Source organism: Monodelphis domestica, chromosome 6 (genome assembly GCF_027887165.1).
Source record: "Monodelphis domestica isolate mMonDom1 chromosome 6, mMonDom1.pri, whole genome shotgun sequence".
Taxonomy (NCBI): Eukaryota; Metazoa; Chordata; class Mammalia; order Didelphimorphia; family Didelphidae; genus Monodelphis; species Monodelphis domestica.
In genome coordinates, this window is record NC_077232.1 from 137,817,176 (window position 1) to 137,830,051 (window position 12,876).

The window sequence follows — 12,876 nt, forward strand, 5'->3', positions numbered from 1 at the left end:
GTTGATCTAATCCCTTTACAGATAAGGAAATTAGGAACCAGAAAGGGGGCAGTAACCCATCCAAAGTTACACAGAATTAAACTTCAAAGTTGAGACTCCAACCTAGGTCCAAAGGGTCCAAATTCATTTTTCTTTTCTACTACAATAACACAGTCTTAATTAGCTTAAGTTTTTATCTGATGAAAAAGCATTTATTAAGCACCTCTAGGTTCCAAGCACATACCCCTGGTGCTGGAGATTAAAAAAAAAAAGAAAGTCCCTATTCTCAAGGAGTTCACATTTTATCAGGGAAACAAGAAAACAGACACAGTCAGGGGCTTTGGGGATCGGGAAATCTCTCACATAAGAGGCTCTTGACTTGATCTTTGAAGGAAGTTAGGTATTCTAAGAGGTGGAGATGATTGATGAAAGGGTGAATTCAAGGCATGGAAGGACCTATGCAAAAGCATGGACACATGATGTGTGAGCAATAGCGACAAGTCTGGTTTAGATAGTGCATACGGGGCAAGAAAGGCAGCACCGTGTAATAAGTTTGGAAAGGAAGGCTGAAATCAAGTTGTAAAAGGTTTTAAAGGTAAAACATGAGTTGTACTTGATCCTAGAGGTAATAAGTTAGTTACTGGAACTTACTAAGCAGGAGGTAGGTCTATACCGTAGGAATATAATTTTAGGGGGAAGACAGCTGAGGGAGTGAGATGAATTTAGAAGTTACAGCGATTGTACCAATAACAGGTGATGAAGGCACAAACCCTGGTGGTGGCCATCAAAGTCAAGAGAAGGAAACAAGCATGAAAAGGCTGTGGAAGGTAGAACTAGTAAACACCTGGCAATGGACTGAATATGGAGAGAGTTAGAGTAAGGAGTTGAAAGCATGATGGAACCTGGGTGACTGTCAGTGCTCACTACAGAGAGAGCGAAGTTAAGAAAAGAGATGTGTTTAGAGGGAAATACAAGTTCTCTTTTGGTCATGTTGAGGGATCTTCCTGGGGAGGAAGATCCAGTTTAAAATATACGTAACAAGCAGTTGTTTGATGTAGGGCTGGAACTCAGAAAAGAACCTGTGGCAGAGATAGCAGTATCTGGGAATCCTCTGTGAAGAGATGAAAATAGCATTACATTTGAACTTCACACATTTGGGGGGGGGGTGGACTCTATTGATAAAGTAGCCTTATCAGCTGGTCATTCTGGTACTGGAGTAATGCTCTTGGGTAGAGCTGCTATATTATACCTATACCAATCCTACAGCACAGAAGCAGGAAGTATGGTAGGGAAAAAAAAAGAACACTGACAAATGAGGAAAACAGTTTATATAATCCTGGCTATACCACTGCATAAAGAAAAGAGAAAATCAAAAGAGTTTGTAATGGAAGAAGAAATGGCAGAAATCTATTAATAACTGTTAAGAAGAAACTGATTAAAAAAAAGGACAAATCACTAAGCCAAAGTTTTCACACATAAAATGTTTTCTTAGACAATCAAAGTTTAGATTTGTCATTCAATTCATCATTGTAAAAATAAAAGAATTCATGTTTCTATTAGGACAATAAGAAACTATTTCTTAAATTTTAAAATTGCATAAACTATATTCCTTATTCCTATTCTTTTTAAATATGCATTAAATACATAACTTTTTGGACCAGTTCAATACTAATTGAAATGATTAAAATTTCCCACTCTCAAATAAGAAGGGAAAGACTTGTATGCTTTACAAGTGACACAAGTGTATTTTTCTACTATTTGTAGAATCAGAGGCATAAAAAAATCACCTTGAGGTAATATGGTAGTATAACAAGAACTCTTTGGAAAGAAGTTAGAATTGCTAGTTTTTAATTCCAGCAGTGATTAAATTGTCTATAATCCTAGAAAAATTACTTAATTCTATCTGTATCTGTAAAATGAAGAGGACTGGAAATCCATGATGTCTTTAAGTTCTAAAATTCTGCAATTCTAAGTCAGTTATCTTCTTTCTTTACACAAATCCATTTTTAGAGCAAAGGAATTAATCTATTCTAATTTCAACCTAAAATATATAAGAATCAATAATCACATGCCTAATTTCTTCAGGGACAAATGGGGTTGAGAATTTTCATAGAATTTCTTCTCAGAAACAAGGAGGGCATAGAGAAGAGTTCATTCATTATACTACAAGGGAGTTGATAAAGGAATACCATTTTTTGCATGATTTTTAAAAATGTGCTGTAAGTTTTCAATAACTATTTGACCACATTTTGGAGAAATCAATTGCTTTACTACTTTGGCTTTTTTTAGGCTCAATACTGACTATAGTATTCTTTGGCAGAGGAGAGGTGGCTGACGGAGCGTGCTGAGTGTTTCGGCATCTTAGGTTGCGGCTGTTATTGTCTGGGTTTATCAGTGAGTTTTCCTTGATACCATACTGGAGGAAGCTGAGTAGCCTAGTTCAGGTGAGGCATCTTTACTGAGCTCTATTGGAATTTAGGCTGATTCTTTCTCCTTTACCTTCCAAACACTATCCTCTTAGAAGCCACTAAACTTCTTCAGAGACCTCGTGGTGGAGGACTTTGAACTCCCCCTACACCCTTTCCCTCTCCCTTCTCCTTAACTCCTTCCCTCTATATTAATTAAACCACCATAAATTTCCAAACTGACTTGGGTATCTTATTTGGGACCAAAAATTAATTTAGATTGGGTCACAACAAAATGAGTCTCAAATTTTAACCTACTTAATAAAATAGCAACATTTTTCTTCCTAAAATGAAGATGCCATTAAGTTAAGAATAGCTTTATTAGTAATTGTTATATACTATAGCTAAATTGGCAACTGTTTGAAAATGCACTCACCAAAAGAATATTCTATGAAATCTAACAGTATAAACTTAAAATTATGGAAATACACCTGTGACAGAATGTTCTGTTTTTACTTCAATATTTCTGATATCATAGAAAAAATAACTTGGAGCATTACTTTTCTCTTCTTCATAAGACCCTCCTGAGCTGCTACTGTAACGGGATTCTAGTCTGTGATGCTGACGATTTAAATTACTGTTCAGTCCACTGTAGATGTCTAGATGAACATAGCTGCAGAAAAAAGTATCACTGTTTAGCAATTTGGCACAAATCATAGTAAATCAGTAAGTACATTTTACTGTCCATTTCTATGCACAAAAATACAATTTGCAACTTAGTAGCAGAAACTAATTCTATTTTCTTAAATTTTCTTCTTCTTTTTTTTAAATTTTCAAACATTATTTATTGGAAACAAAGATCATTTTCTTTTTCTCCCCCCTTCCCGCCATTCCTCCCATAGCCGCCATGTGATTCCATTGGGTATCACATGTGTCCTTGATCCAAAACCATTTCCATGTTGTTGGTATTTGTATTAGGGTGTTCATTTAGAGTCTCTCCTCAGTCATATCCCCTCCACCCCTGTAGTCAAGCAGTTGCCTTTCCTTGGTGTTTTTATTCCCACCGTTTGTCCTCTGCTTGTGGATAGTGTTTTTTTCTCCTAGATCCCTGCAGACATTGTAAAGCCATTACTGGAGAAGTCCATTACATTCTCTTGTACCACAGTGTATCAGTCTCTGTGTACAATGTTCTCCTGGTTCTGCTCCTCTCGCTCTGCATCACTTCCTAGAGGTTATTCCAGTCTCCATGGAATTCCTCCACTTTATTATTCCTTTGAGAACAATAGTATTCCACCACAAAGAGTTCAGCTATGAATATTCTTGTACAAGTTTTTTTTCCTTATTATCTCTTTGGGGTACAAGCCCAGCAGTGCTATGGCTGGATCAAAGGGCAGACAGTCTTTTATCGCCCTTTGGGCATAGTTCCAAATTGCCCTCCAGAATGGTTGGATCAATTCACAATTCCACCAGCAATGAATTAATGTCCCAACTTCGCCACATTCCTTCCAGCATTCATTACTTTCCTTTGCTATCATGTTAGCCAATCTGCTAGGTGTGATGTGATACCTCAGAGTTGTTTTGATTTGCATCTCTCTGATTATAAGAGATGTAGAGCACTTTTTCATGTGCTTATTAATAGTTTTGATTTCTTTAACTGAAAACTGCCTATTCATGTCCCTAGCCCATTTATCAATTGGAGAATGGCTTGATTTTTTGTACAACTGATTTAGCTCTTTGTAAATTTGAGTAATTAAACCTTTGTCAGAGGATTTTTGTTATGAAGACTGTTTCGCAATTTGTTGCTTCCCTTCTGATTTTAGTTACATTGGTTTTGTTTGTACAAAAACTTTTTAATTTTATGTAGTCAAAATTATTGATTTTACATTTTGTGACCCTTTCTAAGTCTTGCTTCGTTTTAAAATCTTTCCCTTCCCAAAGGTCTGACATGTATACTATTCTGTGTTTGCCTAATTTACTTATAGTTTAATTCTTTATGTTCAAGTCATTCACCCATTCTGAGTTTATCTTGGTGTAGGGTGTGAGGTGTTCATCCAATCCTAATCTTTCCCATACTGTTTTCCAATTTTCCCAGGAGTTTTTATCAAATAGTGGATTTTTGTCCCCAAAACTGGGATCTTTGGGTTTGTCATGGACTGTCTTGCTGAGGTCATTTACCCCAAGTCTATTCCACTGATCCTTCTTTCTGTCTCTTAGTCAGTACCAAATTGTTTTGATAACCCCTGCTTTAAAGTATAGTTTGAGATCTGGAACTGCAAGTTCTCCTTCCTTTGCATTTTTTTTAATGATTTCCCTGGATATCCTTGATCTTTTGTTCTTCCAAATGAACTTTGTTATGGTTTTTTCTAATTCAGTAAAGAAGTTTTTTGGTAGTTCAATGGGTATGGCACTAAATAAGTAAATTAATTTGGGTAGGATTGTCATTTTTATTATGTTAGCTCATCCCACCCATGAGCAATCAATGTTTTTCCAATTGTTTAGATCTAGTTTTAACTGTGTGGAGAGTGTTTTGTAGTTGTGTTCACATAGTTCTTGTGTTTGTCTCGGCAGATATATAAGTATTTTATATTGTCTAGGGTGATTTTAAATGGTATTTCTCTTTCTAATTCTTTCTGCTGAAATGGGTTAGAGATATATAGAAATGCTGATGACTTATGCAGATTTATTTTGTATCCTGCAACTTTGCTAAAGTTGTGATTATTTCAATTAGCTTTTTGGTTGATTCTCTAGGATTCTTTAAGTAGACCATCATATCATCCACAAAGAGTGGTAGCTTGGTCTCCTCACTGCCAATTTTAATACCTTCAATTTCTTTTTCTTCTCTAATTGCTACTGCTAGTGTTACAATGTTAAATAATAGAGGTTATAATGGGCATCCTTGTTTTACTCCTTATTGGGAAGGCTTCTAGTTTATCCCCATTGCAGATGATGTTTGCTGATGGTTTTAGATATATAGAGTAGAAAGGCCCTTCTATTCCTATACTTCCTAGTGTTTTCAATAGGAATGGGTGTTGTAGTTTATCAAAGGCTTTTTCTGCATCTATTGAGATAATCATGTGATTTTTGTTGGTTTGCTTGTTAATATGGCCAATAATGTGGATGGTTTTCCCAATACTGAACCATTCTTGCATTCCTGGTATGAATCCTGCCTGGTCACAGTGAATAACCCTTGTGATCACTTGCTGGAGTCTTTTTGCTAGGATCCTGTTTAAGATTTTTGCATCTATATTCATTAGGGAGATTGGTCTATAGTTTTCTTTCTCTGTTTTTGACCTGCCTGGTTTTGGGATCAGTACCATGTTTGTGTAGTATTAAATTTTCTTCTGAAAACTCAAAACCAAAAGTTTTTATGCTAAAGGTTAACTAAAGATTCTTATACTTCATAACAATTTTTTTTTGCAGATTAATGTCAAGTAGAATACAGATACTAAGATATTTATATCTGCTGCACAAAGGCAATATAACCATGGAAGATCAAAAGCAAAACAAAATATGACATATTTTAAGTTATTTTAAAATATATTTTACAAACTCTTCATAAGAAATAAGAAAATTCCCATTACTATAAAACATTTATTTTAAGAATTTTTTTATGAAGGAATATAAATTGCAGTCCATAGTTCAATACCAATTATTCTATAAAATTACAATAAGTAATAGTATAGAATCACTCACCTCTCCTCAGCATTATCTTTTATGTGCTTATTGTCAAGGCTGCCATCTGTAGGAGGTACCATTGTATTGCTACTAGAAGTGGTTCCTATAAATCAGAATGAAAAGTATTAGTAGTTATATATAATAAAAGTGTACAATCTAATAAGTGAATATTGTATAATATTATATAATTGATGAATGATACATATATATTACTCCATGACCTAACAGAATTGTGGGCATAAAAATTTTATTTGGCTGTTGAATAGTTTTATCTGAAAGAAAAAAAATCCAACTGAAAACTGATCTGTAAATAGCCTAGGTATGATATTGTTCTCAATTTGTCCCTCCAGCTAGTAGGCGGTGGCTCATTTAACTCAAACACAGTAAGATCTGTGGCTCTGTGCATGTGTTCCCACACATGCTACAATGCCTGGAGCACCATGACTCCTATCTCTCCTCCTGAATGCCATTTTTCTTTGCTGGATTATCCTCCATGCCACACCCACACTAACCAGGGCCGGCCTCCCAGTCTAAGGCCTGGGCCCTCTCCTATTTTTTTTCTCACTGGGTGACTTTATTAGTTTCCACAAGTTCAATGACTGTCTTTATATGGATGATTCGTAGATCCATACATACAGCCTACCCTTGTTTCACTCCTGAGCTACCTATGGACATCTCAAACGGCTTCCTATATATTTCAAACTGAGTGTCTTGCATGCACCTCAAACTTAGTATGTCAAAATAAGATTCTTTATCATTCCTTGAGGAAATTGACCTCTATTATTCTTTCTAGTCACTAAGGTTCAAAACCGTGGTGGTCGTCACCTCCTTATACTCTTATCTCAGATGACATTTTCAGTTCCACAAAGTTCTTCCAAACATCCACTTTTCCTCTTTATACAGCTGTCATCTTTGTTCAAGCCTGCATCATGCCTAGTACTAGTCCTAGACTCCCTAATCCAATTCACTCTCCAAAGAGCCACAAAAGTGATTTTCTTAAAGTTTGTGTTTGGGGGCAGCTGGATGACTCAGTGGATGGAGAGCCAGGCCCAGGGACAGGAGGTCCTGGGTTCAAATCTGATCTCAGACACTTAGCTGTGTGACCCTGGGCAAGTCACTTAATCCCCATGGTCTAAAAAAATCAAAGTTCATGTTTGACTATATTGCCTTCCTAATCAATAATGACTCTGGCTCTCTATTACCTATTGAGTTAAATGCAGAAACTCTTGTGTGGCATTTAAAGCTCTCCACAATCTGGCCTGAGCCCATCTATTCAGCCTTCTTAAAATCACTTCCATTCCCAAACTTCATGGTCCAGTGACAGTGGTGCACCACTGTACTTGCTTGCTATTTCTCCCACAGGGCATTACTTTTTCTGTTCCTGCACCTCTACACTGACTTTCCCCCAAGCCTGGCACACACTCCCTCCTTACCACTGCCCCTTGGACTGTTGGGATCCATGGAAAACTCTGACCAACTGGCTGATTCTGCATCAGGTGTATTTCCCAATCCCAGTGGGTGGCTGGCAGGGCTCCTCTTTCAAGGTCCCCTTGTATCTGCTTTTTTGGGTACATACCTCAAGTTGTTTTTTTCTTTGCATTCCTATCACTTAAGGAAGTACCCTGCCCCCAAAAGGTGCTCAATAAATGCTTGTTTGCTTAATTTTAATGCTTGGTTACTATTTGTGAACATTAAAAAAAATAGCATTATATATTACATGTATAACCCAATGGAACTGCTTGCTAACTCAGGGAGCAGGAAGGGAAGAAGGAAGGGAAAGAACATGAATTATGTAACCATGGGAAAATTAAAAAAAAATAGCATTATAATACAAATCATTATAAGGAATATGTGAATAATTCTAAATATTAATGTGAATTAAGCAGATGAATATGCCAATTCTCATAAACTTAAGAATCTTCATATGTTATCATTTTCATTGCTCATACAAAATCTAGTCATGCCATTTTGTATATCTTGAGCTAGAAGGAACCCTTTGGAAAATTTAGAGCTCCACCTCCATTTTAAAGTTGAGGCAACTGAGGCCAAGGAAAAGTAAGTGACTTATCTAAAGTAAAAAAGGCACAAAGTGTAAGAGGTAGGATCAACAGGTCTTCTGACTCTGGTGTTAGTGCTGTTTCCACAATAGTAATCTGTTAATTGCCATTAATGTCAATTTTCTTTTCAAAGATACGAAGTAATAAAGTAAAACCCAATTAAAGTCCTACTCTTATGCCAAAACATGGTATGGAAGCAAATCTAGGTTCCTGAAAGTTAATGCAGTGGAAAATAACAGTAAGGTCTTCCCAAGCTTTACAGGTTTTTAGCTTGGTCCAATGATGGCCTTTATGATTGAGAACGAGACTGGCCAAATTCAGAAAAGCTCCTTACTAGTCAATTTCCAAACAGAAATATATGCTAGGCAGTAGGAATTAAAAGAAAAAAAGGAAAATCCTTGCCCTCAAAAAAAACCATTGTTCCTCCAGGAGGAATAGCACTAACAACTGTAAGGATCAGGAGAAGTTTCAGGTAGAAGGTGATGCTTAAATTGAGTTTTGAAGAAACAAGGGTTTGAGTCTAAGGGACAGAAAGAGAGGTGGGAGAGTATTTCTGGCAGAGACAGTCATCGGAGAAACAGAAACAGAAGGAGTTATATAGCAAGTTTTGTCTCGCTGGAATGCAGAATGGAGGAAGGAGAGCAATGTACCATGAGGTTGGAAATGTAGATCGGCATCAGACCATGAAGGGCTTTAATAGCTAAACAGAAGAACTTTTATATTTATTCTACAGAAAAATAGAGAGCCACTGGATTTTAGTATGACTTGCGATTTAGGAAATTCATCTTGGATGCCAAGTGAAGGATGGATAAGAGAGGGGAAATACTTGAGGCACCAACCCAAATGGGAAGCTGCTTCAACAGCCTAAGTGAAACAGGATAAAGGATATGTGAAAAGAATGAGAGACAGGGAAGGAGGCAGGTTATGATGGATAGCTGAAAAGTACAAAGTATAGCAACTAAGTGGGCTGAGGAAGAGTGGGGCAGTAAAGATCATATGTGGATTGCAAACTTGGTCAATTGGAAATATGGTGTTCTTGCCAGAAACAGGGAAGTTAGGAAGATGAGTGGGTACTTGAGGAAAAATGACGTACTGTTTTGGATGTGTTGAGTTCAAGAAGCCTCAGAGAAAGACAGTTTGAAATCTCTAACAGGTAGTTGGAGGTGACCTCAAGGAAGAGACTAGCACTAAATAAATGGATCAAAGATCAATAAATAACTTCTTACCTGAGGTGACAGATGGTATTTTATAACTAGAAGTAATGCGGTAATATGGTGGATTATCCATGTGAGTGACTCCTGAGCTGACTGGATCCGTAAGCTGTAGTTCACTCACCAGTTCTTCTAACAGCTGCATTGTTTTATCTCTACCTAAATATACAATAACCTTCTTTACCTGTCATTGAAAAAATTTTCAGAAAACAAAATAATGAAAGATTAATACTTATCACTTTTGTAATAACGACTCAAGTAACAGATGATATTAAAATAAGGTATAATTCAAAATTTAACACTGTTTGCTCATAGAAGTAATAGTCCAAAGGGAAATGAATTTGTATTAAGACACTGCTTTCCTTCTATTTCCTCTAGGATATAAAACTATGATACTTAGTTAATGAAATGACATTAGGTTTTGTCACAAAACCTCTTTGTCCCTTTACTCCTAATTACATTTGCACCTGTATTTTCATTCTTGGAAATTTATTTTTGATTTGCCATTGGTTAAATTTTTTTGAGGGGCTAAAAATGATGGGGTCTTTACAAAATCTTCTATTCCCAAAATAAATTGATGGAGTTATTAAAAAAGAAATACTACTTTCAAATCTATTTCTAAAGCTCTCATTTCTCACTGGAAAATGAGAAGTCATTTTTGTTAACTCCCTCACTTCCTATATTCAAAGTAATTTCTTTTCTTTTCTTTTTTTTAAAACCCTTACCTTCCATCTTGGAATCAATACTGTGTATTGGCTCCAAGGCAGAAGAGTGGCAAGGGTTAGGCAATGGGGGTTAAGTGACTTGCCCAGGGTCACACAGCTGGGAAGTGTCTGAGGCCAGATTTGAACCTAGGACCTCCCATCTCTAGGCCTGGCTCTCAATCCACTGAGCTACCCAGCTGCCCCTTCAAAGTAATTTCTAAGTATATCATCATGTTATTAGCACGTAGTTTTGCCACATCTTTGACTATCTATCTCTAGTTATTTCCTCTTATCTTATTGTTACTGCTAACATTTCTATAACTATGTAAGGTAATGGCAACAAAAAGAGTTGTACCCTTGCATTAGTGTGGAAGTTCTTATCTTTTTTTTTTTTACAGAGGCTCTTTGGCATAATGGTAAAGCTTTTGGTCTCTTTCTAGAAAAATGTTAAAATATGAAAGATAAAAAACACATGATTATAAAAGAAACTAGTTGTAATATGAAAACATTACCAAGAATATTTTTAAAAGTTCATGGACCCCAGACTAAGAACTCCATGTGTGTGACCCTGGGCAAAAGCAGCCTCATTTTCTATTCCAATAAAATGGGGATAATACTTGTGGTAGATATCTCATATAGGATTTGTTGGGGAAAACCTAATGAGGTAAAAAGTGCTATATATCAATATCAGCAATGATTATTATGTTCAATAGACTTGGGCTATTAATTTCCTTACATGGCATCACAGAAATATGTTACAAATAAGGGAAAAGGGCAGGGAGAATAGAACAAGAAGAGTGACTACAAGTTCCACTTCCCATGACCAGTGAGAGGAGAAAGGGTTTTAAAGACTGATAAGCAGAGAGCCAGCAACAAGGAAGAGACCTGGGGAGCAGCTTGCAAAGAGCACCAGTTTTGGAATTCACAAATATTGATTCAAATACCACATTTCCTAGCTACCCCTTTTGTCAAATGAGAGACTGGACACAATGATAATTCAAGTCCTTTCCAGTGCTAATTCTTTGACTTTCTGGCTTTGCCCCAAAAGTAGAGGAATGGGTAGAAACAAAAGAGTAGCAAACAGTTCAATGTACAGAAAAATATCTTAAAAATTGGAGCTGTTCCAGGTGGGTGAAAAAGGGTTGTCCTCCAGCCAAATCCTGAACTGTGGCTAGCCTGGTTCTCCCAACCTTGATAGCTACTTTTCTGGACTGTAGTGATACTGCTCATGCATGGAATAAGTGTTCAGAAGGTCACTGTTCAATTGAATACATACGTAAGGCAAGAGGCTGGGTTCACTATTCACTCCACAAATGCTGATCAAAAAGTGCAAAATTATTTTTAAATTCTTTGGCCAGCTGTCTGCTAATGTAGTCCAAACATTTTCAATCTCTGACCATGCCAACTCATCACCATACTATGAAACAAAATTAAGACACATTCTTAAAAAGATAAAATATATAAAGTAGAAATGTATATAATTAGTTTAAAAGACTTTGACCATCACCATTTAAAGCTAATTGAAGCAGCTACATTATTTTGTTCAATCTCTTTGACAAATCAAATGAATACTCATTTCCTTTGATACAATTTAATTATAAATATAGTTATCACTTAGGGCCATAGCAGCCAGCAAGAGTATCATTTCTAACAAATGAGAAATTTCTTAAAGTAAGAAAGCACTTATAATTTCACGTTTTCATTGTCTTACAAATTTATCTAGCACGTTATCTATTCCAAAATGATTAATTACTCCAAACCAGCTTTAATATTCTTTATAGCTATTACAAAGATACAAAATCCAGGTTACCTTTGCTGTCATGTACATTAAATTGTTCAAAACCATTGCTGTAGCCTGTGGTGACCCCCAACCTTCTCCTCGTAACCAACGCCTGCTATTCACCATGAGTTCTCGATCTTTTAAAGCTTCATCTTCATCTTCATCATTTCGTCTTACCGTTGGCAAAGGTTTTAAATCCACCAACTCTATATTGTTCATCCATGGTAACAAATAGTGCAACATTACTTGTCTTCCAGCTGGATGAGCTGTTTGAATTCTCTGACTTATCTCTATAAATAAAAATAAATCAAAAGGAGATAAAGCATGCTTACAAACATGATGGTTCTTAATGCTTTGGGTACTATTGTAATTTTAATAGTTCATCCTAAGAGAAATTGAACCTATTTGTATTTGCAAAATTATAGGCATTTAAAGTGATCATTTCACCTTTCTATATTCATTTGAGTGATATTAGAAGAAAAAAATCAATAATTAAAATAAAGTCATATTGCATTATGTCTGATATATTTTTTCAGTACTTGAACAAAGAAACTCAACTGCAGAATAGGAAGATTATTTGTCAGGGATGCAATTAAAACAAAATTCTTACACTGGCTTGGAGGCTGAAGAGAAGTTTCATCCAACTATAAAATACTATAAATAAGACTATTTTTTAAAGTAAAGAAAAAATAAGATCCTTAAATAAAATAGCATTATAAACTAATTATTTAATGAGTTTTCAAATTTAAAACAATTAAGCATAGGCATATGATTTCTACTAAGTGAGTACTATGTAGTACAGGCTAGATATTCTAACTTTTATTTAAATTTCCTCCTGAGGCTTAATTTTCCCATTCAATGGAATAAAAGTTGGTGTAACTTTCTCCCAGGATGCTAATTAAAATTACTTCAACATGGATCATATGCGACTAACTTTGTGTCTATAAAAGTCACTTTGTGACATCATAAAAATTCAATGATTGTATTTTGGTGGTTTAATTAAGATATACATCACCTTTAATGGAAAACCTTTAAGAAATCATTTGGTGATGATAAAGGTAATTC

The 12,876-nt window shown here is 35.7% G+C and overlaps 1 protein-coding gene across 15 annotated transcripts in view; it reads right to left on the reverse strand.

Moving 5' to 3' along the window:
• FRYL (FRY like transcription coactivator) overlaps positions 1-12,876 on the reverse strand; it is a 309,155-nt gene that overhangs the window by 60,975 nt on the left and 235,304 nt on the right. For all 15 annotated transcript variants that reach the window (XM_007496478.3, XM_007496477.3, XM_056802595.1 and 12 more), the window contains 5 exons: positions 11,842-12,101; positions 11,308-11,448; positions 9,343-9,511; positions 6,078-6,162; positions 2,945-3,057 (listed from right to left, as the gene is read on the reverse strand). In XM_007496478.3, the coding sequence (XP_007496540.2) occupies positions 2,945-3,057; positions 6,078-6,162; positions 9,343-9,511; positions 11,308-11,448; positions 11,842-12,101 (768 nt within the window). The remainder of the gene's footprint in view (positions 1-2,944; positions 3,058-6,077; positions 6,163-9,342; positions 9,512-11,307; positions 11,449-11,841; positions 12,102-12,876) is intronic.